Here is a 25,513-nt window from a genome sequence, read left to right on the forward strand (position 1 = left end):
AAGAGTAAATAAAATGTAATAAAGAGGTGTTAATTTTTAATACTTACTTTTATTACTTTTTACTATGTGTAGGAGGAAGTGTGTGTGTGTGTGCGCGCATGAGTGCAGGTGCCTGCAGAGGCCAGAGGCACCCGTCCTCCTGGAGCAGGAGTTACAGGCAGCTCTGAGGCACCAGTGTGCACACTGGGAACAGAACTTCAGTCCCTTGTAAAAGCAGTGCATGTTCTTAGTCACTGGGCCATCTCTTCAGCCCTAAGCATTGTTCAATTAAAAATAAATGAAATGAAAAGGATGTTGTAAAGTGAGTGGGTTGCTCAGACTCATAATTCCAGTGCTTGGGGAGTCTCAGGCAGGAAGCCAGCCTTGGCTACTGAGTGAAGATGCTGTCTCAAAACGAAACAAAAAGCCCCCAACCAAACAAAAAAAGATAAGCGAACAACCACAAACAGAACCAAAGCAGGACTTTAATCCTGGGACTCAGGAGGCAGAGGCAGTTGGATCTCTGTGACTTCGAGACCAGCCTGGTCTACAGAGTGAATTCCAGGACAGACTCCAAAGCTACACAGAGAAACCCTATCTCAAAAAACCAAAACCAAACAACCAACCAAACAAAAAACAATGAAACAAAACAAAACTGAAACAAAAAATAACAACAGCAAAAAACCAGGTTTGGTAGCAGAATGCCTGTAATTTTAGCACTTAGGAGGCAGAGTCAAGAGATTCACTATAAGCTCAAGGCCAACATGGTGAATTCCAAGTTAACCAGGGCTACACAGAGAAGCCCGGTCTCATGCATATAGATATATATATGGTAGTCCAGTGGTTAGGATTCGGCGCTATCATATAGATATATAGATATATAGATATAGATATAGATATAGATATGGATATAAAGTCAGAGAGATGTTTATTTATGAACTGGTGAGAAACAAAGCTGCATATGACTGTTACAGAGTGAAACTGTCTTTCTTGAGTCCGTGTCCTCTCTAACAAGCTCACAGACACACCAAAATTCCAGCCTTGCTTCGGATGGCAGAAAACTAGTGGTTTCCATTTTCTTCCTTATGCTTTTCTGTACCTGCCTCCAAACTTCTGTGGTTTATGAAAGTTTCTCATATTTCCTTTGCATTTCATTCATGCATCCTCTTTAAATTTTTGTGAAAAAGAAAACGATGGTCAGTGGCAGTGTTTCAGGTTGGCAATCTCACCGTCTGAAAGGCTGAGGCAGGAGGATTGCCAAGTGTTCGAAAACAGCCTTGATTACAGAGGAGTGGGTGGCTGGGCTGTGGCAACTTTTAATCCAAGCACTTGGGAGGCAGTGGCAGGCTGGTCTCTGAGTTCTGAAGGCAGCATGGTCTACAGAGCAAGTTACAGGACAGCCAGAGCTACACAGAGAACCTGCCTTGAAAATGAAAAAGAAAGAAAGAAAGAAAGAAAGAAAGAAAGAAAGAAAGAAAGAAAGAAAGAAAGAAAGAAAGAGAGAGCCCGGTGTTGGTGGCACACGCCTTTAATCCCAGCACTGGGGAGGCAGAGGCAGGCGGATCTCTGTGAGTTCCAGGCCAGCCTTATCTACAGAGTGAGTTCCAGGATAGGCTCCAAAACAATACAGAGAATCCCTGCCCCAAAAAACAAAAAAACAAAAAAAGAAAGAAAGAAAGAAAGAAAGAAAGAAAGAAAGAAAGAAAGAAAGAAAGAAAGAAAGAAAGAAAGAAAGAAAGAAAGAAAGAAAGGAAAGATCAGAGTGGTGATGTGGGTAAGCAATTCCAGTCTGGGAATTCTTCGTTCTGATCTGGATGAGCGGTGGAGATCATCTTCCCGCTGTATTCACCCACACAAGGGAGAAAAGGCCAGGCATCCACAGGACGCACAGAAGTTGGGGCGTTCTACTCTCTTGCTTCTGCCCTTGCTCCCATCACCCGGAGCTTCCAGGGGCGCTGGGCTCGGGACAGCCCCGCGGGCCTCTTGCCGGTTGGGTAGCGCCCGGGGCGCGTGGGCGGCACCAGGTTCAGCTGTTCCGCGTCCGCCCCGCCCAGTGACCGGGTCCTATAAGTGTCGCCCCAGTCTCGGAGCCCGGCGTGGGTGCAGCCGGCAGTGCAGAGCATGGCCAGGAACACCAACCTCCGGTGGCGGCTGCCAGTCATCTGCCTGGTCCTGCAGGTGGCGATGGTGGTTCTCTTCGGCGTGTTCGTGCGCTACGACATCCAGGCGGATGCCCGCTGGTGGTTGGAGAAGAAGCACAAGAACATCTCCAGCGACATTGAGAACGACTTTTACTATCGCTATCCCAGTAAGTAAGTCCTACGGCCGGCAGGCTCACCTGAAGAGTCTTCAGGTGGTTACCGCTGGGCCGCCCGACTGCTCTCCGCATTAGGTCTGCCTCTGGCTCTGAAACAGGATGGACATGGAGGGGCGATACTGCCCCAAAGTCCCCAGCTGGCCCCAGTGTAGGCTCTGCACCAGGGTACTCTCCTACCTCAGCTAGTCACTGGAGAAATGGTCAGACATGCTCACACTTGCTGTGAAAGTTTGGTAGGGGCACTCACCTGGGAGAGGTGGGCTGTCTTTGTTATTGTCCTTTAGTTGGTTTGGTTCTTATTTGTTTTTTGTTTGTTTAACTTCCATCTCCCCCAGCCATCAGGTGCCTCCTATATCCCTGTCCTGCTTGGTCCTCAGAAGCCAGAGTCCAATCTCCATCACCCAACCAGTGGGTGTCCTGGCTCCCATATGCTTCAAATAGGGAGCAGGTCCCATGTCTGCAATCACAAGCATGGCAGCATGCTCTCCACTTTCGTTGTGGAGACAGGTGTGTGGGACCACAGTAGTGTTGGGCCAGGTGGTCACAACATACACCTCTCTGGGTCTGGAGAAAAGGCCACTGGCCACCCTCCCCGCCCTGGGGTTTTCTGTGTCGCTATGGTTAAGAACACAGCTGGGGAGGTGGCAACAATTAAGAACATTGGAGGCTTTTCCAGAGGTCGAGGCTTGGATTGCCAGCACGTCGTACGTGGTGGCTCACAACCATCTGTAACTCCAGTTCCAGGGAATCTAATGGCTTCTTCCACTTTCCTCGGGCACCAGGCAATCATGAAGGTAAAGCACCCTACACACACACATTACACACATACACATTACATATTACATACATACATACTACATATATACATACATAATATATACACACATAGACTAATATTACATAATAATAATATTATTATATATCATTATACATTATTATATACATAATAATACATATCATCACACATATAATATTAATTATTAATACTAATAATATATTAATACATATATATTAATACATTAATATTATTATTATTAATATTATTAATATTAATATTAATACATTATTATTAATATACATTAATATTAATAATAATATAATATTATATTAATACATATTAATAATACATAATAATTATTAATATATTAATTATATAATAATTATTATATATATATATATATATACATATTCATATATATAATACTTATTATTAATATTAATAATTATTAATATTAATAATAATAATAATATATATACATATTAATAATAATATTAATATATATATACATTAATTATTAATAATACTATTAATAATAATAATAATATTATATACACTTATATATAATATTAATAATATAATTACATATATAATTATTATTATTATTATTATTATTATTATTAATATTAATATTATTATTATTATTATTATTATTATTAATATTATTATTATTATTATTATTATTATTAATATATTATCACACACACACACACACACACACACACACACACTACTATAATCATCATAATAATATAATACTATATATATATCAATATATAATATTCACCACACACACACACACTCATACACACACACACACACTCACACACACACACACACACATCACACCACACACACACTAACAATCACATACACTATAATACACACACACACTCACACACACACATCACATCACATATCACACACACCACACTAATACACACCACATCACACACACACACACACACACACACACCACACACACACACACACACACACACACACACCACACACACACCACACACACACACACACACACACACACACACACAAGATGACAATGACAAAGAATATGCCCCGGAATGACAGCCATCTCTCTTTTTTTTTATCATGGCTCTAATACTTTGGAGGGGGTGCTCTCAGGCAGATGTCAGTCATAAAGAAACCCAACTTCCTTCTCTGCCGACCAGGGATGATGGGAGCCACTGCACACGGGGGTGCGAAGCAGTGTAAAGTACTGGGGTGCTTAACCCCACAAGAGCACTAAACACAGGCACCTGAGGACTTTCAGTGTCTCAGAGAGCGTAAAGAACTAGCCCGAGGTCGCTGCAGGCAGCCTGACCTTGGACTGCCAGCCCAGGACTCTGTTAATGCCCTCACGCTTCCTGAGTTTCCACTCTGTCTGCCGGCAGCCAATGACAACTCTTCTAACAGTCGGTGTTCATGTGGTCGTGGACCATTGGTTTTCCAAGGGACCCTGAAGCTTTCCTCCAACAGCTGCCTGTGTGGACCTCTGTTCCCTCAGCAGCTCGCATTCTCAGCAGCGGGGCACTCCCTATGCTGGAAGCCAAGGGGCCCCTGCGGGGCTGGGTGCTGCAAAGAGGTCTTGACAGCTGTAGCTTCCGTTACATACATCTGGAGCTGCAGTGCAAATCTACTCTCCACGTTTCCAGACCTTCCTCTTCTGTGTGGGGATTTGGCAGGCAAATGGGGAAGCTGAGGATTCATCCTTGACTTACTCCCGGCCGTCTCTAGCTGTCTTGCTCACATCTGAGCCAGCCCCGTAGAAAAGTGTAAGGCCAAGGCTTCCCTTTCGTGGGAGTTTGTAGCTCTTTTATCTTGGTCTGGCAGTACAGGCCGTCAAGACCCCACAGTGGAAGCTACAGACTAAGAAGGGATCCAGTCTCAGACTCCCCAACTCCGATACTGTCCCTCTCCACCCAGCCACCTGTCTACTCCCATCTCTCCATCAGCACGTATCTAGAGGGTCACCCAGGGGTACTGGCAGCGGTGAGCTGGGAGCAAGACACAAACCCTGACTATCCCAGTGAGTCAGGATTCGTGGTCACGCTGGACAAGCCAGTTGTATATCCTCTGGTCCTCGGGGACTCCTAGATTTATTGGAACATCCCATAACACCCAAGGCCAGTGGGGCTCTGAGCAGACAGTCCATCTCTGACAATGGGAAGCACTGGTCTCTGAGGAGGGAGCAGGGCAATGGAGGGACCTCTGAGAGGAAGCCTGGGAAGAGGGGAGAGAGCTTCCGAATGGCCTAAGAGAAGGCCTCAGAGAGAAGGGGAGAATGCTGAGGGAGAAGGGAACCCTAGCCACAAGGATGCCCCCTAGTTGCCCTTGTCTCTAACTCCAAGAGCTATGGGGGAGCGCTTGCACAGAAGCAGGAAGTGTGAGGTAACTCAGTGTTCCTTGGCAGGTACAGGAAGTGCTGTGGTGGCAGAAGCTGCTCCAGCCAAGCGTGCGATCTCTCCTTGATCACCGCTATCATTCCTCAAGGGTGTTGCTACCCACCCCCATTTCACAAAGAAGAGAACTAAACCTATAGAGCAGACATGTCTCACACAGGTCACCAGATAAGGAGCATGATGGTTCCCGGCCAGGTGGGTCTCCAGGCCCTGGTTCCTAAATGACCAGGCAATTCCCAAGGTGTGGGTCAAGGCAAGGCTCCTGTGGATCTTCTGGTTCTCAAGCACCCTGAATGGTGCTGTGGGGTCCTCATTCCTACTCCAGGGATTAGTGGCGCCTGCTGCTCATCTCTGGTTTCTGGAAAGGTCAGTGCCAGGACTGAAATCAGCATCAGCATCCCCAGCCCCTCCCGGACAACAGATGCAGAGCTAGCTGGGGATCTGAAGTGTCATGTCAGCTGCTGAACTCGGGGCCTCCTCCTGGCTGGTGTAGCAGCCTCAGTGACCATGGGCTGTGGCTGCAGAAGCTGGGCCTAGGAGGGCCACCAGGTCCTGACCCCAGAAGCTTTCTGGAGACACCGAAAGAGGTCAAGAAATGAAGGAAAGGGCCTGAGGTAGAAGATGCCAGATTTCCCACAAGTGAGGGCCTGTCTCCTGAGGTCAGAGTCTCCTGGCTTGCCTGGTCCTCTAAGAACTGTACCCCAGACTCGGTTTCTATCCATCAGCACCCGTTTAACCAGAGTAGGAGGCAGCATAGCCGGGTGACTTGCCTTTCCGTGAGGCACCTGGGTCAGATCCCTCGACTGGTGACCTAACCTTGAGCCTCAGACTACCCCTCCGTAGAGAGGCGCCATGCTGTAAAGTGCAGTGTCTAAGAGGATTCAAGGCTCTTGGGGCATTGTTTCCTAGTAAACACGGCCATGGGCTCCAGAAGGGAGCGAACACTCGGTGATGTTTAAATGGAGGCCCAGCGTCTGTCTACAGATGTGGCTGAGAAATCGGTCCCTGGTGCTCGCTAGACTATCACAGGCTTTGCGTTCCTTTGTGCTCCTCTCCGCTGCTGCTGCGTGCTGCTTGGCTGTTGTTGGGCAGGGCGATTGTTCTCTTCAGGGTACCCAATGCCAGCCGGACAGCGGCATGGGAATGAAGGGACGAAGCCGAACCCCTCTACTGCCGCAACCCACCTGCTCTCTGGGGTTGCCTGTGGCTCTGCCGTCCCCATCGGGACACCGTGTAGCGCTGGTGTCCCAGGCAAGGGGTAGGGAAAAGTGCTTGTGGCACAGGCCTGGGAACGTGAGTCTGACCTCTAAGCCGTGACAGGAGGAAAGAACCTACTCCCAAAAGTTGTCTTCTGACCTTAGCACTTCCGCACAGTCACCACCATCGCTGCCATCGTCGTCGCCGGCGTCATCGGCATCCCACAAAACAAGCGAGGCTGGGCTGGCCTCTAGGAAATAGATGAGGAGGTCCAGGCACCACCCTCAGTGTCATGACCCTGGGGCCTTCAGCCACTGGCTGGGGTGGTAAACTATTAGGACCTTTGGCTGACCGGGGACGGCTGAAGAGTTCCAGAGGATCACGGCGGCCCGGGAGTGGGAGAGTGGAAACTGCTATGTGGTGGCGCCCTCTGGTGGAAGTTCGCATGGTTGGCCACTAGTGTGCTGATGTGCTGCTCATTAGACCTTGGATTTGAGAGAAGGGGGCCAACTTCTCCTTGCCAGCAGCAAGCTCGCCTGCACAGAGAAAAAGAGAAACGCCTGCATATATGACAGACCGACGCCCTGTGCCAGGGCTTTGATGGGGTTCCCTCACTTGAAGCCCCCCCCCCACGTCTGTAGGGCCATAGAGGACATGCCTTTGATGAAGGCACACAGACCAAATTTCCACATGGTTACCGCTTGGATCTCTAAAGTTAGCGCCAAACCTGAGGGTTAGGGTTTGGTGAACAGAAGGTTTCAGTACTAGCTCAGGGCCAGATTAGAAGAAAAGGAGGAAAGGAATGTGCCCAAGGGAAAGCTACATCTCTAGGGAGGGACGGAGAGGGACAGGGCACCCAAGGGACCCGGAGGAGAGGATACGGGTGGGGTGGATGGACAGGAAGATCCAGTACTCCTTGTGCCTGCTGCTGGGACACAGGAAGACCCAGGGCAGTTTCAGAGTGTGCCCTGGTGCCCTTCTGTTCCTCTCTGCTTGCATGGCTGCTCTGTGCCACTGGGATCTGGACACACACCCCCTTCTTGAAAAACCCCTGCTTCCTGGCAGGACATTTCCTCTTGGGGGCTTCACCGATGTTCCCTTGCTGTCCTCTAGCCCTAAGGCACACTAGTGTGCAGACTTGGTCTGTCTCTCTTGATTCCCACGTTGGCTGGTTTGAGGGTCTGCATGCTAGTAGGTGACGGTTGGTTCTCGCAGGCTTCAGATCCCGCCTCCTATGTGGTTGGCTGTCTTAGGCTCCCCACAGCCAGGACCACACCCAGCGCTTAACCTCCAACAGCTGCCTATTCACTCCCATGGCTGTAAGTTTGTCAACAGCCCGGCTTTGTGCCGGCGAGCTCCGTTCCCTGCTTGGGAGGGACTGTCATTGAACATGCCACCTCTCTGTCCTTTGCAGAGCTCTTCTGGTCTGTCACTCACCAGCTCTCCCAGAACAACCCCATAACATTGGCTCCATGCTCTCCACAAAGGCTGGTAACTTGATAAGGCATGGGACGTGATAATACAGGAAATGTCCATGCATTTAGAAATCCCAGCCAGTGTGTGTTTGCTCTGACGATCCCAGCAGAGCTGAATAAGCAAGGAGCCCTGAAGGGGGCTCAGAGCACCATCCTGAGGTGCACAACGTCAGTTTCCCTGTATCCATTTGTGCTTCTGATGAGCAGGGAGGCCTGTTTCTCTTGTTCAGTGTCCGCTGGCCAAGAGACCTGTGCCCCTGGACTTGGCCTCGGGGAAACCTGGGGCAGGGTGGGGTGGGAGACAGAGAGGGACAGATAGGAGAGGTAAAGGTCAAGGCTGCAGTGACAAAGACGTTGTTCATCACTTCCTTGCCAGACTACAGGGGCTCCAGGGCTCATCAGCCCTATGCATTAGAAGGAGAGGGGCCACAGGCCTGCCATACTGTAAAATCACCCCCATCGCTCCTTGACTGTGCCCAGCTGGCTACAGAACAAAGGTGGTGAGGCTGTCATCTTTCTTAAATACAAACACAATAGTGTGTGTGTGTGTGGTGTGTGGTGTGTGTGTGTGTGTGTGTGTGTGTGTAAGACTCGTGTATGTCTATGCACCACTTGCATGGATAGTGCCTGCAGCAGCCAAAGGGTGTTAGATCTCTTGGAACTGGAGTCACAGATGACACATAATGATACGAGACATTATTTGGGTTCTGGGAGTTGAATCCTGGTCCCCTGGAAGAGCAGCCAACATGCTGTACTCTTGAGAGTATCATGGACTTGGCCTTCTCTTAGGTGTTAAGAACTTCCTGGTGGCCAGCACAGGCACAGCCCATCTTCCTGGAGCTGTATGGTCTAGTAGATTAGACAGACAGGTAAACATACAACTTCACTTCCTAATGGGACTGGAAAGGAAGTGAGGGTCCCATGAGGGGACAGTCTGCCTTGAAGTAGGTGGTCACAGCTGTGTGTAGTGGCACACACCTTTATAATCCTGGCACTCGGGAGGCAGAAGCAGGTGGATCTCTGAAAGTTGGAGGCCAGCTTGGTCTACAGAGTGAGTTACAGGACATCCAGGACAGCCACATACTGAGACTTTGTTTAAAAAACAAAACAAAAACCAAAAACAAAAAATATGTGACCAGAAGGCTTCTCAGTGAGGAGGCATTATTCTGAGTCATGCAGGGAGTTTGCTGACAGTTTGCAAGGGCCCTGCAGTACAGGGAACACCAAAGACCCTCAGTACAGGGAACACCAAAGACCCTCAGTACAGGGAACACCAAAGACCCTCAGTGCAGGGAACACCAAAGACCCTCAGTACAGGGAACACCAAAGACCCTCAGTACAGGGAACACCAAAGACCCTCAGTACAGGGAACACCAAAGACCCTCAGTACAGGGAACACCAAAGACCCTCAGTACAGGGAACACCAAAGACCCTCAGTACAGGGAACACCAAGGGCCTGCAGTGGGACTGAGGACCCCAGGGAGGACAGCGCAGCTGGCACACAGAAGGGAGGGTAGAAATGGGGACACTGTAAAGAATACAGGTGGCCTGTGGGCCCCTGAAGCTGCCTTTTCTTTCTCCTTTTCAACTTTTTTTTTGAGATAAATTCAAATGTATAGAAACTGCTAAAATAGAGACAACATAGAGACATAGTATGCTGCATACATTTTAACTCAGGGGCAGGCATTGCTTTCTTCAGCTACACACACACACACACCACACACCACACACACTCACACACACACACCACACACACACTCATACACACACACACTCTCATACACACACGCACACCATACATACCACACACCACACACACATACACACACACTCTCATACACACACAGCATGCATTCACACTCACACACCCACATGACATACATTCACACACTCACACAGCATATTCACTTACACACACACTCACATACACACACCACACACACTCATACATACACACTCTCTCATACACACACCCCACACCACACACACACTCATACATACACACTCATACACACACACCACACACACCACAAACCACACACACACCACACACACACCACACACACTCTCATACACACACAGCATGCATTCACACTCACACACCCACATGACATACATTCACACACTCACACAGCATATTCACTTACACACACTCACATACACAGCTTATGTTCACATCCACACACTCATGGTACACACATTCAGCATACATTCACACACACACTCATGTTCGCGCACATGCACATACACACACACACACACACACCATGAGTCACTTGGAGGCTTGGTTACATTGCTCATAGTCTACCTCCCTGGCACACTCCAGCGTATTTCCTAGGGAACAGGAGTGTTCGCTTCCAGTATGCAACTTCATACCTCTGCATGGGTGAGGCACCTTAATCCACCATCAATACCTAATTCTTTCAGCTAATCTGATAACCCTTTTTAAGCTCTTCCCCATAATCTCCGCCAAATCCAGTGCAGACATATTTATCAAGTATAACTGGCATATCTTTCAATCTGGAACATTAAAAAAAACAACAACTCGTTTCTTTGTTTTCCATGACTTGGATAATTTTCAAGAATACAGCTTAACCACTATTGTTTTGTTTTTGAGACAAGGTCTTCCTGGGAAGCACAAGCTGGCCTCAAATTTGCAATCTTCCTGCCCCAGTCTCTCCAGCGCTGGGCTAACAGGCATGTGTCATTATACCCTGCCTCCGTCTCAACCCCTTTGAACAATAGACTCCTCGTTCTGTGTCCAATTGTTTCTTCATTATTAAATTTGTCCCTGCAGTCTCAGGGAGAGCACCCTATGGGGGATACCAGGGGATACATCCTTTATAGGATGTCCCATCTGGAGGCACACAATGTCCTTCTGCCACCATTGGACATGTTAATTTTTATTCCCCCAGTTAATATGTAACCTAATTTTCCCTCTGTGCAATTACTATTGTTTGTTCCTCCCGTGAGGCCAATGAGTCATTTGTTGGCAGAATCTTTAAGACAGTGCAAAAGCCCTGCGCTTCTTGGAATTTCCCTCTGCATTTAGCATCACTCATGGAGCTGTTGCTGTAAAAGCGATAATTTTTCCAATCCTAATTCTCTACTCCAATTTTAAGCAGAGTCCTCAGCATTCTATCGCAGGCGAGAGTCCTCTCTGCTACCCTGTCCATTTTTACCTACTTACTATCAGCATGGACTCATGAATCCCTGTATGTAAATGACTGTAACTTATTATGAGAAGCCATTATTTTGGTGCTTAAATTGTCCCAGATGAGGCCAATGGGAGCCCTTCTGTCTGGCTCTTTGTGTCTCATGGCATCCTCTGTTCCTTTGTGTCTTATTTCCATTAGGTTTTCACTTGTCTGGGCTCCTCGCCCCCCCCCCCAAGGCAGGGTTTCTCTGTGTGTAGCTCTGGCTGTCCTAGAACTTGATCAGGCTGGCCTCTAATTCAGAGTTCCACTTGCCTCTGCTCCTGAGTACCGGCATTAAAGGCGTGTGCCACTACACTCAAGTTTTCACTTGTCAAAGCTCTTGGCTTCTCTTGCTTCCTTGGGCTCTGAAATCAAACAGTATTAATGCTGGAAGAACACTTTAGATCATTGTAACTCATCCCAAATCATTCTAGCTCATCCCTTGAGTTTTATTAGAAAGCTGAGGCTCAGAATGGAGAGGTGGCTTCCTGGGGTCACTGTGAGTTAGAAGTCTGGTCAGACTTGGGAACAGAGGCAATGCTTGAGCAATAATAAATAAAGACAGCTGCCTAGTTGGGTCACCTATTAGGTGTACACACTATGCCAAGAACTTTACATACACATCTGTGTTTAATCTTTGCAACATCTGTGAGGTAACATTATAAAACGGGTCCAGCCCCAAGTCTGCTTGGTAACAGCCATCCAGAAGATGAAACATTGGTGTTCCCAACTCTCCCGCTGCATGCTTGGAGGAAGTGCATTTGGTGTGTGTGGGGGAGAGATGACTTCTCCTGCTGCATGGTTGGAGGAAGTGCATTTGGTGTGTGTGTGGGGGAGAGATGACTTCTCCCGCTGCATGCTTGGAGGAAGTGCATTTGATGTGTGTGTGGGAGAGATGACTTCTCCTGCTGCATGGTTGGAGGAAGTGCATTTGGTGTGTGGGGGGGGAGAGATGACTTCTCCTGCTGCATGGTTGGAGGAAGTGCATTTGGTGTGTGTGTGGGGGAGATAACTTCTCCTGCTGCATGGTTGGAGGAAGTGCATTTGGTGTGTGTGGGGGAGAGATGACTTCTCCTGCTGCATGGTTGGAGGAAGTGCATTTGGTGTGGGGGGGGAGAGATGACTTCTGCTGCATGGTTGGAGGAAGTGCATTTGGTGTGTGTGGGGGAGAGATGACTTCTCCTGCTGCATGGTTGGAGGAAGTGCATTTGGTGTGTGTGTGGGAGAGATGACTTCTGCTGCATGGTTGGAGGAAGTGCATTTGGTGTGTGTGTGTGGGAGAGATAACTTCTGCTGCTGCATGGTTGGAGGCAGTGCAATTGGTGGAGGTGGGGTGTGTGTGGACATTAGTAGCTATGTGCAGCTAGGCTTCACCTGCCAAGGTCCTGCTTATTCAGATTTCTTTGATTCCTCTTGCTTCTGGAATAGGTTGCAGTGGAGAGGGCGAGACTATACTACCTCAGATGATCAGTGCTCTAGACTCTGACCCCTGATTATAACTCATAGCTTGGCCTCAACTTCAGATGCCCAGGGCCTGTGGAAGAAGCTCCTTGAGAAAGCATTTGGTGAAGGCCCGGAGTTCCAGACCAGCGAGGGGGGGAGGGATAAAGGAATCAAACACTCAGCTGCCCACTCCCGTGGACCAGCAGTGCCATCTGGATGGAGGGTCGAACTGTTATCTCCCATGGGTGCTTGCTCCCAGTTGTCTTCTCCACCCTATAACCCAGTGGTCTAATCCCGAGACCCACCTCTAGTCCCCTGACTCCCTCCCGAGAGCCCGAGATGAAGGTAGTGGCTATTTTTACCAATCAAGAGGCCTCTTGTTACTGTCACCGGGCTGTAGTCTGGTTGCAGGGAAGAGGGGAGCAGGGATGAGGGGAACAGGAAGTCAGGGCTCCAGATTCTGTCTGAAAACACAGGGGCTGTCCTAGACTGTGCTGGCCTGTCAGACTCGAGGCCATGGTGGACTTCCTCTAGGCAGCAGAGACCTTCGACTGTGCTCTCCCGGCAGGCTTCCAGGATGTGCACGCCATGGTCTTCGTGGGCTTCGGCTTCCTCATGACCTTCCTGCAGCGCTACGGGTTCAGCGCCGTAGGCTTCAACTTCCTGCTGGCAGCTTTCGGCATCCAGTGGGCGCTGCTCATGCAGGGCTGGTTCCGCTTCTTTGAAGAAGGCCACATTATCCTGAGCGTGGAGAAGTGAGTCCCGGAGAGGCGGAAGGGATGGGCTGGGGGGGGGGGGGACACGCCCTGGGTGGGGAGGGTGCAGGTGGACTGGGAGGGTGCAGGCCTGGCCGGGCTGCGGGTCCTGGGGGGGAGGGTGGAGCCGGAGTGGCTCGGGAGCAGAGTGGGGGTGGGGTGGGCAGGGTCCAGATTGGAGCGGGGCCTGTGGCGATAGGGAAGGCCTAGCAGGATGGCGGAATGGTGAGGTCAGAGATGGTGAGGGAGAGGCAGTGGGAGCCGGGGGAGGGGGCGATGAAAGGGAGTGGGCGAGAACAGGAAGAGGGTGAGTGATGAGGAGGGTGGGTTCTGAGGGTTTAAGATGAGGTAGCCCTCTTCCTTTAGGACACCTTGGTCCAGCGGTGGACACCTGCAGTTGTGCTACACGCGCACGCACACACATACTCACACACTCACTCACACTCACACACACACACTCTCTCACACACACACACACACACACACAGGTTTTAGTGTGATTCAGGTGATGGAGGACAGTCTTCTCCAGAGGAGGAAGGAAGGGCCCAAGCCCTCCTTTGTGACAAGCTGATGTTGCTGGCGCTCTGAGACAGTACAACCCCAGGGACCCAGGAGGGAGGGCCAGATGCCTGCGCTGGCCTCAGAGGCCTCCTTGCTGGGAGGACACAGAATCCTTGCAGCCCCCCTCTTCTGGGCAGAAGGAGCATTGAAGGTTGGCCGGGTGTGCGGCTCCCAGGGTGGGACACCAACCTCTTCTCGCACCTCCAGCCTTGTAGGTGACTTCTGCGAGGACTTGTCAGTTTGACGAGTGTCACCAGCTCTTTCCCACCCCTCTTTAGAGAAGTGGTCAGTCAATGACACACAGAAGAAACGGGAAGACAGTTGACTAGATAAACCGCCTTAAATACAGTCTGTGACTTGCACAAGGTATCCTCAATACCATAGGCCGGAAGCATGAGTATGCCCGTTATATATCAGCCGCTAAGGTAGGATGGCTAGGACACATGAAAAAACATACCGTTAATAAGCTTTTTTTTTCTTTCAAAAGAGTGGTTATAATCTCTAGCAAGTTTGAGGTGAACTTATTTTTCAGCAAGCTAGTCACTTGGTAGAGTTTGGGCAAATTGGCTTTTGGGGACTTAGACTCCAGCTACTTGCCTGGAGCCAATGTCAGGAGTCCAAAGCTGGGATGAGCATGTTGTCCCCAGACTTGGCTTGGTGCGTCTAGAGGTGGGGATATACTTGTGACACTTCCCTGGCCATGCTCACCCGCCACTCTGAGGCAGTTCTCCTCTGTGAGCTCTGCTCAGGTCTCCCGGAGACCCCTAAAATGTGACACCCAGATCCACCTCCCAGGTATCGATGGGCAGAAGTCCGGCTTTTCTGTTCTGGCTCCTTCTCCCTCCTAAAGGGCATCTCCATCATATGGCTCTTTGGGATGAAGCTGGAGAACTTTGGTCAAGTCACTGGGCCTCTCTGAGCCATGAAATGTCGATGGCGAGAAGTACCCACCTTTTGGAGTTGGGAGGTCACGTGACTAGCACTCAGAAGCCCTTCACCCTTTCAGCCAGACCCTGGAGACACAGTGTTGAACAAGGCTAGCAGTGGAGGGGACATTCTGTAAATATCCTCCAGGGAGGTCCTGCCTTCGTTCCGTGCACTGGCTCTCAATTAGACTGTTTGACCCTGATTCTGTGTTCCGCACACAGCCTTGAGCTTGAGGAGGCTCTCCACTGTATTTGACAGGCTGGAGGAAGCAACCCCTCTTCCCCTGCACTCTCCCTGCTGACAGCTCTCCTGGTCTCAGGAGCCACACTGGGAATCTGCTTGAGAATGCGGAGCAGCCTTGCTGCCTGGCAGGAGTGGTGGGCAGAAGCAGGGGCTCCTGCAGATGTGGGCATTGTGGTGCAGTTCGGAACTCAGGGGAGTCTGGGGCCTCTTTTGCCCCATCCTTTGTGCCTCTCTGCCCCCTCCCGGTGCCCAGCACCACTCTAGATCTTTACGTGTGTGGGAAGATCCCTCTGCTCCTCTGTGTTCAATGTGAGAAGAAGGACCTAGTAGCCAAACCCCAGAAGGCGATGGTAGAGGTAGGGGCTGGTGAGTCTAGAGTGAACGTTTGGTCCGGAGCAGAGGCCGCATTGGAGGGACTGAGGAGGGCTTTTGGCAGACAGAGACAATAACAGGAGGTCCTGGAAAGGCGAGCAGAAGACAGGGTGCAGTGCTGTACCCTAAACACAGGGCTTGTTCACCAACAATGGCTAGACCACTTGGTTCCCTGAGCATAAGCTGCCTACGGGCATAGGGCTGTCAAGGGAAGACATGGCTCCCACTGCTACTCGGGAACCTCCCTAGTGCTTCAGTGTGGAGGAGGATGTTATCTGATTACTTTATGCAATTCTGAGCCTCCTCCTCTGCATTTGAACCCAGCCTGGAACACCCCCTATTCCTGGGGGAGGAATTTTGAATACTCTAAACTCCATCAGTCACCGTGCCATTCTTTTTAGCCCTCAGCCACTGTCTCTCTTATCTCTGACTCTGTTCTGCTGTAAGCCAGAGTAGGCTTTTCACCAGACATACCCTAACTATGATGAGCCCATTGTCACAGATAGTGAAACCGAGGCTCCAAAAGATTAAACCACCAGCCTCAGTCCATGGAGGACCCATGGCTTGGGGTGTCACTTCTGGCTTGTAGCTGCAGTTCCTCATTGGTCTGTCTCTCTATAGCATCATCGAAGCTGACTTCTGTGTGGCATCTACCTGCGTAGCCTTTGGGGCAGTTCTAGGCAAGATCAGCCCCGTCCAGCTGCTTATCATGACCTTCTTCCAAGTGGCCCTCTTCGCAGTGAATGAGTACCTTCTCCTGAACCTGATAGAGGTGAGCAAAGCCTGGAGGGGCAGGGAGACATGGAGGAGGCAAAGAGGGATAAAGAAAGAGAGGTCTGTGGATGTGTGCAACCGGGCAAGCCAACCAGCTTCCCGCACCACGGTTTCTTCATCTACAAACTAGGAGTCGCGACGCCTCCCTAGCAAAACCATTGACTACCTACCTCTGTCCAGTGTCGGGGCAGGGAAGGCTTTCTCTGAATTTGGGATTTTTGTTTTGTTTTGTTTTGTTTTTTTTTGTTTTTTTACTTCCTTTCTCTTCCAGCAGCTGGAAGGAGTGGGACATCCTGCACAAACTTTGGCATACATACAGCCCTAGATCTTTCTCCCAAGAAAAAAACTCAGTGTGTTAAGGATAAATCTGCCAGGAGGGAACCCAGAGAAGTGATCTTATGCAATGGCACTGGTTGTGAATGCCACACCCTAGGAATGCCATCCCCATGGGTTGTAGCAAGAATGCCACACTTTGGGTTTGGCTGATTCCATGAACTGGCTAACAATGCCTTAGACTTCTACCTCCCGGGAACCTCCCTGTAACCTTAATGTGAAGGAAGGTGTCATTTGACTACCTTATGCATTTCTGAGGCTTTTCTACATTTGAACCCAGCCTGGAACACTCCCTACACTGGGGGGGGGGGGTTGACCACTCTAAGCTCCGGTCAGCCACTGCATCATTCTGTTTTAGCCCTCAGCCACACTCTCTGTGTCTCTGTCTCTCTCTCTCTCTGTCTCTGTCTCTGTCTCACACACACACACCTCTGACTGATGTCCAACCTTGACTCTTCTGCTCTAAGCCAGGCCAGTCTCCATCAGGAATGAGAGTAAGCTTTTTGCTAGACATAGAAAGTGATTCCCCTGATTAAAAACTACCAACAGCTTTCATTTCACTTAGGATGAAATCCAACTTGACCTAAGGCTCTGCAAATTCTGACTCCGCCTCCCCTTCCCCCAAAGCTTGGCAATGCCACCATGGACTGTTCTTTGACTGTGACCTCCTTTACGCCCCCAACTTCATGGAGCTTGATTCTGTCATGAACTTCACCCTTGCTGTCTTCTCCTCCTGAAGCAGCCATCTGTATTCTTTTCAGGATCCATGCACGTTTCAATTTGAATGTCACTTCAGAGAGGCGCCGTCTGCCTCCATGTTGTCCCTCCCTGGCCCTAGCTCTCAAATCGTCCTACATGGCTCTTACATGGTTTTTGTCTGTTTCTTCATGGGGGCCTGTTTGATAAGAGAAGGTTGTTTGTCAGGATGCTCTCTGCCCTCACACCCGGCCAGTGTATCACCCATACTCAGATTTCAGAGTCTGGGGCTCTGTTGAGCTATGCTGAAGGCTATAGGCTGCACTGAGATAGGACCCAGGAACTTGCAATGCAGAGAGGGATCCCAGCATAGAAGCGCTGAGCATGCCCTGTGTTAAGGACTGACCTCCAGGCAGGGCGAGGCAGCCCAGCAGACCCGAGGCTTCCCACCACAGGCCGTCAGAGCCCACCAGGAGAGTTAACCAAGCAGAGAGGACCCTGGCACTTTGTTGACTGGCCAGTCACCATCTCTACCTTCCTCTGCTCAACTGGCTGCTGTGGGAGCTGCCTTAGGGTTTCTGTTGCTGTGGTGAAACACCATGACAAAAAGCGGCTCGGGGAGGGAAAGGTTTGTCTTGCTTATACTTGCATTTGACAGCGCATTATCTGAGGAAGTCCTGGTAGGAAGCTGCAGGCAGGAACTGAAGCAGAGGCCATGGAGACGAGCTGCTCACCAGCTTGCTTCTCATGACTTGCTCAGCGTGCTGTCTTATACCATTCAGAGCCATCTCCTCAAGACTGACCCTCCCAAATCAAGAAAATGCCCTCCAGACTTGTTTATAGACCAACTGAATGGGGGTATTTTCTCAACTGAAAGTCCCTCTCTCCAGGTGACTCAATTTGTGTCAAATGGACAAAACCAACAACAAGAAACAGCCACACACACACAGGACAATAGGACAGGGAACTAGGCTCTGTGTTCCACAGCTGGAGTCGGAGGCAGCTAAGCCTGTGTGCATATGGGGGTGGGGGATGCTGTGAGGAAGAAGGGAGAAAGGGTGCCAGGCCCTGACAGGCCCCTTGCACTCCAGGCAAAGGATGCAGGGGGCTCTATGACCATCCACACATTTGGCGCCTACTTTGGGCTCACAGTGACCTGGATCCTCTACAGAAAAAACCTGGAGCAGAGCAAGCAGAGACAGAGTTCAGTGTACCATTCGGACCTTTTCGCCATGATTGGTGAGAACTAACAGCTGTCGTGTTGGTGAGGGCAGCCATGGTGGGGGAGATCTTCTGTGTTGGGTCACAATGGTGGGGGAGCTCTGCCGAACTGGTGAGGGCCGCCATGTTGGGTCAGAACTGCTGTGAGGGGGTAAGAACAGCTGTGAGTAGTTGGAAGACCTGCTGTGATGAGTGAAGGCCGCCATAATGAATGCAGAGAGGAACGCCCATAACGAATAAGAACAACCATGCTGGGTGAGGACCGCTAAAAACGGGTGAGGGCAATTATAAATGCCATGGGTGACGATGGGCGTGATCATCCCTGATCTCCACATAATCAGTGGGTGACTGCTGCTTCTTTGGGAGGAAGGGCAGAATGAAGTCGCCTGTAGATGCTCCTAGAGTCCTGGTGTCCAATTCTCTCCCTTAGGGAGTTGGAAGAAGTTGGTCACTCATCCTATGTATCTCCTAGAATACTCCAAGGCAGACAGAGTGGAAACATACGATGTCTATCAGACCCAGCCCTTCCTTCCATCACCCTGTAGACTGAGAGATGATAGTGCCACCAGCTAATCTGTGTACAGAGAGGAGAGACTGTCCTACATGAGGTTACAAGGGTAGGGGGCATGTAACCAGTCCTAGGGTCAAGGACACGGAGAGGCTTTGTGAAGGGCCAGGGGAGGCCAAGTGGGACCTAGATGAGCCGGGCCAGGAGGGCCTTCCTGAAGGGGCACTAGTGAGAGTGACACTCCTAGTTGGAAAGACCCTGACCATCGCCGGAGTGAAAGGCAAGGCCTACACTCGGGCTCTGTGAGCCTGGCCTGACACCCCTCTCCTGGCCCCTGGCCTGCATATGCTCTGACCCAGGCACCCTCTTCTTGTGGATATACTGGCCCAGCTTCAATTCAGCCAGTTCCTTCCACGGAGACGCCCAACACCGAGCAGCCCTCAATACCTACCTCTCCTTGGCGGCCAGTGTGCTAACTACGGTGGCAGTGTCCAGTGTCGTACACAAGAAGGGCAAGTTGGACATGGTGAGCAGGGGCTCGGGGGGGGAGGTCCTCCCTGACTGCCGTGCCCTGCCGACTTCTTATCATGGCAGGCAGGCAGCTTCTAGACTGGCAAACCCAAACCTGGATGCTCGCAGTGGCCACCCCTGCCGAGTGTTCTTGTTCCCCCCACAGACTGAAATGCTATTAGCCAGTGCTGGTTGAGTGCCACAACAGGCCTGCCTAGCAGAGTCGCCAGAGTATGGAGGGTCCCCTCTGCCAGGTCTTCATTCCCCTAACACCACTGGCCCGGACTTTTTACCGTTGTCCCAGAGGCCACACTTAGGACCTGCCGTGGCTGACAAAGAACATTGGTAGCAGCTGGGCATGCGTGGGGCCCACAAATGCCTGGTGTAGACATAGTGTGCACTCACCACGCTCACTGGTCCACAGGTAGACATGGAGAAAAAGGAAATGTGCAGACGGGTTTGGGGGGGGTGTCCACGGGTATGTCCAGTAGCAACAGACCATGTCCAGGACTGCTGGGGGTTGTGGGCGATTCACTTGTAGAGCACACGAAGCAGGTGTACTCAGCTGGGGCCAAGGCCAGCGCCCTCTGCATGGCCCTGGCTTGCTGAGGTAGACTCTGAGCTTTGCACGGTGTGTGAGCACAGGCCATGCTCCAGGAACAGAGCTGAGAGCTTGCACACTTTACCTACCCTGCCCAGGTGCACATCCAGAATGCCACCCTTGCAGGTGGGGTGGGCGTGGGCACAGCGGCAGAGATGATGCTCACACCGTATGGCGCCCTCATCGTGGGTTTCTTCTGTGGCATCATCTCCACCCTCGGATTCACATACCTGTCGGTGAGGACCTTGGGCTGGGGCTGGGGCTGCTGTGGGTGTTTATGTTGCTGAAAGTAGGGAGAGACAGAGGGGTAAGGCTTGGGGAACACTGGAGCTGTGTTTGAAGGCCTCCCCGTGCCCCTGACGTAGCCACAGCCTGATCGATGCCACCTTCCCTCCCCTCCCTAGCCTTTCCTGGAGTCCCACCTGCGCATCCAGGACACATGTGGCATTCACAACCTGCATGGTATCCCTGGCATCATAGGTGCCATCGTGGGTGCTGTGACAGCGGCCTACTCCTCCCCTGATGTGTATGGAGAGCCAGGGTAAACGTGGAGTGGTAGCGGGAGTGGGTTTTCCTCCTTCAGTCTCTATTCCTTGTGGGGCCAAAAGCCTCTTCTCCCTCTTCATCCACTCTGGGCCGTCCACTGGCCTCCCTCCCCACCCTCAGACCTGTCTCAAGGGTGCGAGACAGGAACAATCTCGTTGGGAGAGCAGAGGCCTAGAGTTCCAAGAGCACATTCGTGGGGAAGCGACACCTGTTCCCTGGCCTCTCCATGAGGTCCTCACCTGCTTCCTGCCTCTACCCCAGGCTAGTCCCCTGGCCCCTCCATGAGGTCCTCACTTGCTTCCTGTCTCTACCCCAGGCTAGTCCACTCATTTGGCTTTGGGGGCTATAAGGCAGACTGGACCAAGAAAATGCAGGGCAGTTCCCAGATATTTGGCCTCCTCCTGACCTTGGCCATGGCCCTGGTGGGCGGCATCATTGTTGGTGAGTAAAAGTGGCTAAACTAGAAAAGATGGGGTCCTGGCAGGGGACTCACTAAGTGGGGACCCAAGAGCATGTCTTAAAGGGTGGGCCTGGTCTCCCCAGAATATCTGATATCTGTATTGTCAGCTGTGGGACTGGGAATGTGGGGGCCTATCAGGGAAAAAGTTGGCATAAGCAAAGAACGTTTTTCTGACTAGGGTGTTCCCCAATCTACTTAGGGCTCATTTTGAAATTGCCATTCTGGGGACAAGCTGGTGATGAAAACTGCTTTGAAGACACCATCTATTGGGAGGTAATCTCTGCAGACTTGTCTCTGTACAAGGACAGCTGCACGCCCTGGCCCTCACCTCGCCTTCACCCGTACATCGAAGTCTTTTCCCTACCCATCTTTCTTTCCCCTGGAACCCCCAAGGGAGCTGTGTTTACCTTTCTTTCTACATACCCTGGGGGTAGAGTCATGGGAGCAGCCTGCCGTGGGGCCTGAATCTGGTTTTGTCAGCCAGCAGTAATCTGATAGTAAGTGACTTCCAGTAGTAACTTCCAAAGTCTGTCCCCGACCCTAAACAGCAGCGGTATCACTTGTAACCCTATCCTAGGGAGGAGGCTGAGGTAAGAAGATAGCCACAAGTTTGAGGCCAACCTGGGCTACAGAGTGAGGCTCTGCATCAACAAACAGAATAGCAAAGGCTGAGGCTATCCCTCAATTAGTAAAATGCTCGCCTACGCATGAGGTCCTGAATTGGGTCCCCAGAATCACATTATTCCAGCACTCTGGAGATAGAGGCAAGAAGATCAGAAGTTCAAAGTCCTTAAACACATAGTGAGTCTGAGGCCAGCCTGATATGCTATATGCTACCCTGCTACCTTATCAAAAAAAAAAAAAAGAGTCAAGCAACCCTCCCCTGAAGTATTAACAACTACTGGGTAACACTGGCTGAAGCCCCGCCTGAGAACCTCTGTAAGGCTGGTGGCTCTTTGCCCTTCCTGGCATCTAGAGTCACCTGGGAAGCCTCTAGGGAAGCTCAGAGCTTCCATCCGGCAGCTTGGGTCCCACTGCTCTGGTGGTGCAGGACTTGGACGTGAGGATACTCTGTAAAGCTTCCCAGGGGATGCTCATCTTGGCGAAAGACTCCGTATGTGTCCAACTTTAGACTCTGTGCTGATCGCCTTGTGAGATTGCACTTGCGGGGGGGCGGGGGGAAGGGGGATGGGGCTCATTCAGAAGGGCTGGGAATCTGGGTGGACAAGCTCTCAGGGGATTCAGAGGTGGAATTCCACCACTTTTAGCCTGTCAGTATAAAACCCAGCCTGAGAGGTGTTCCAGGAAGCAGAACTGTCTCTCACTGTTTCTCTGTCTCTGCCCATGTGTGTGTGTGTGTGTGTGTGTGTGTGTGTGTGTGTGTGTGTGTGGATGTGTGTGGCACACATCTGTTGGAGGTCAGAGGACAATTTGTAGGAGTCAATTCTCTTCCACCACATAGGTCCCAGGAATTGAACTCAGGTCATCAGGCTTGACAGCAAATGGCTTTACCCACTGAGCAATCCTGCCACCTCAGAACACTTTTCTTTAAAAAACACTTTGGGCCTCCAGTAGCATCAGGGTTCCCCTCCCCCACAATCCACAATCCATTATTTCATGTGTTTGCATGATTCTTTCATTATGAGAGAGAGAGAGAGAGAGAGAGAGAGAGAGAGAGTGAGAGAGTGTGTGTGCACATGTGCTCTAGGGCTAGAATTCAAGTCATCAATCTAGTGGCAAGAACTTTTACCCACTGAGTCATCTCACCAGCTTGAACGTTAAATTTTATTTTAAATTATAAAATCACTAGAACCTTTCTTATCTAAATTTAAAATGGAAAAAATATTAATAAAAAGAAAAAGAAAAGAAAAAAGAATCACTAGAACCTTGTTCTACTTTTGGATGTGGCTCTAGTTCTGACATGCCATACTGCTCATCTTTCAAAAATGGGTGCAACCTCCCTGAACCTCTCATGTGCTTCTAAGAGTCTAGAATGAATGTGAGCTCTTATGCCACCCAGTGTTTGCCCAGCTATCATTCTTGTGGGGCAAGGACCGTGTTTGGTTCTTGGGTGCCTCAGCATCCCGGACAGTGGCAGTCCTGACCACGGCCCTCTTAAGCTCTAAAGGAATGTTTGTGCCATGCGATCTTTAACATGACCACAAGGTGGCACTCACTACACAGTATTTGCAGCCTTGGGCTCACCCCAGCACCTTTCGTTCCTCCAGGTCCTGCCTGTGACTGGACCCTGAAAGTGGCTTCCTCTCTCCACAGATTCATGAAGAGGTGGAGACTGTCTACATTCCTGAGGACCTCACCTGCAAACACCCTGCTCCTCTGGTGCCCCCGATACCCATGGGACTTCCAACACCTTCAGCATCCTTGGTCCCTCCAGTTCCTCCAACACCTCCAGTATCCTTAGCAACTCCAGTAGCTTCAGCATCCTTGGTACACTAAGCTCCCAAGGCAAGTGGGAAGCAGGTAAGCCTCATCTTTGGGGGATGGTGGTCGGGTTCTCTCGATAGAGGCTCAGGTCTCAAAGACAGATGCTGTAAGAGGAGCGGGCATAAGATGTGAGGGTGTAAGGTCTCCTGCCTCTGGGGTGGGATGGGCCGGCTAGCCTGGAGGAGCTTGTGAAAAGAGACCCAGGGACACACTTGGCTTTGTGACTGCTTGCTGCTGTGTGACTCGGAGAGTCTCTTCAGCCTAGAGATCAAGCTTCGGTTTCCTCATCTGTGATCTGGCTTTTCTCAGTTAGATCAGGCTAGACCTTCATTCTCCCTTCCCCGCTGTAGAACGCAGTGTATTGATGGGGTGCTGTAATACCAACCAACCCTTGAGAAATTTCCATGAAGCGAGGTAATTGTTTCCCTCTTGTTCATAACCCAGGCTAGCCTGGAACTAAGTATCCTCCTGCCCCAGTCAAGTGCTGGGGTTACAGATGCATACCACCATGACCAACCACTCCCAACACCTTTTCTGTTTTGTTTCATTTTCGTTTTTCGAGACAGGGTTTCTCTGTGGCTTTGGAGGCTGTCCTGGATCTCACTCTGTAGACCAGGCTGGTCACGAACTCACAGAGATCCACCTGCCTCTGCCTCCAGAGTCCTGGGATTAAAGGCGTGCGCCACCAACGCCCGACAAAAAAAAATGTATAGCCCAGGCTGGCCTCGAACTCGTGATCCCCCTGCCTCTGCCTCCTTCAGCAAATCCTACCAGCATGCGCCACCACAACCGGTGCTCCCAGCACCTTTTAAAGACAGGCTCTCAGCTACCCAGGCTGCCTAAAGACAGGGTCTCAGCTACCCCAGGCTGACTAAAGGCAGGCTCTCAGCTACCCAGGCTGCCCTTCTGCCTCTGAACTCACTGTGTAGCCGAGGATGACATTGGCATCATCCTCTCTTACCTCCCAAGTGCTGGAATGACAGACATGTGCCACTACACCCAGTTTACACAGTGCTGGGCTCCAAACCCAGGGCGCTGTGCATGCTAGGTAAGCCCTCCATCAACCGAGCTGCATCCCCTGTCCCCTTCTTTCTTTTTAATAGCTGAAGAAATTAAGGCACAGGATTCAAACCACAGGCTAACAAGGGAAGGAACTGGGGTGTCTCAAGGTCATTGTCATTGATCTCACCAACATTTGCCTTCCTTGGAGACCAGAGCTTGGAAGTAGCTGGGTCTAGGGTAAAAGGCAAAGGGACACACCAGGAGAGAGAGACTGTGTCCATTGATGCAGGTGTCCACCTTTGTGACTGCAGCAGACCTGATAGGGACACACCCACCTCTGTTGTCCCTTCCTCCCTGCAGGCTTCACAAACTGTCCCCAGGCTCTGGGAAGAGCTGGAGCAACCTAGCTGGAGACTCGGGAGCAGGGCAGCAGAAAGGCCTGCTGACCTGGCCCCAGCATCTTCCACACCTCCTTCATCCCAGGGGCCTTGCCTGAGAATGGAGGGGATTCCGACAAAGTGAGCTCCAAGCCGGGGTCAGCTGCAGAAGGTCTGCCCCTGCCTGGGGTCACGATGCTCAATATCCTGTGGAAAGCAGCATGGACAGTGGCTGGGGTGGCCTGTCCTTCCCAGGGGGTGCCATTTCACGGACTCTTCCAGCCCTGCCTGTTCCCCAGTCACACTGCCCATGCTCCTGGGGACCTTGGACCACTCTTTCCTGTGCAGTAAATAAACGTTGTTGGTGTTCTTTGTA

At 50.8% G+C, this 25,513-nt stretch overlaps 1 protein-coding gene and 1 pseudogene across 1 annotated transcript; one reads left to right on the top strand and one right to left on the bottom strand.

The window, feature by feature from the left end:
• Positions 1 to 2,102, bottom strand: part of LOC121134165 — a 17,819-nt pseudogene extending 15,717 nt beyond the window's left edge.
• Rhcg (Rh family C glycoprotein) lies at positions 2,015 to 25,513 on the top strand. The gene is made up of 11 exons (XM_040729882.1): positions 2,015 to 2,287; positions 13,375 to 13,561; positions 16,286 to 16,436; positions 18,559 to 18,706; positions 19,556 to 19,722; positions 20,406 to 20,543; positions 20,712 to 20,848; positions 21,170 to 21,294; positions 21,513 to 21,586; positions 23,588 to 23,794; positions 25,121 to 25,513. The coding sequence occupies exons 1-10, from the start codon at positions 2,101 to 2,103 to the stop codon at positions 23,768 to 23,770; spliced, it is 1,497 nt and encodes a 498-aa protein (XP_040585816.1). The 5' UTR covers positions 2,015 to 2,100; the 3' UTR covers positions 23,771 to 23,794; positions 25,121 to 25,513.

The sequence above is a fragment of the Mesocricetus auratus genome, unplaced genomic scaffold (genome assembly GCF_017639785.1).
Source record: "Mesocricetus auratus isolate SY011 unplaced genomic scaffold, BCM_Maur_2.0 Super-Scaffold_4256, whole genome shotgun sequence".
NCBI classification, from domain to species: Eukaryota; Metazoa; Chordata; class Mammalia; order Rodentia; family Cricetidae; genus Mesocricetus; species Mesocricetus auratus.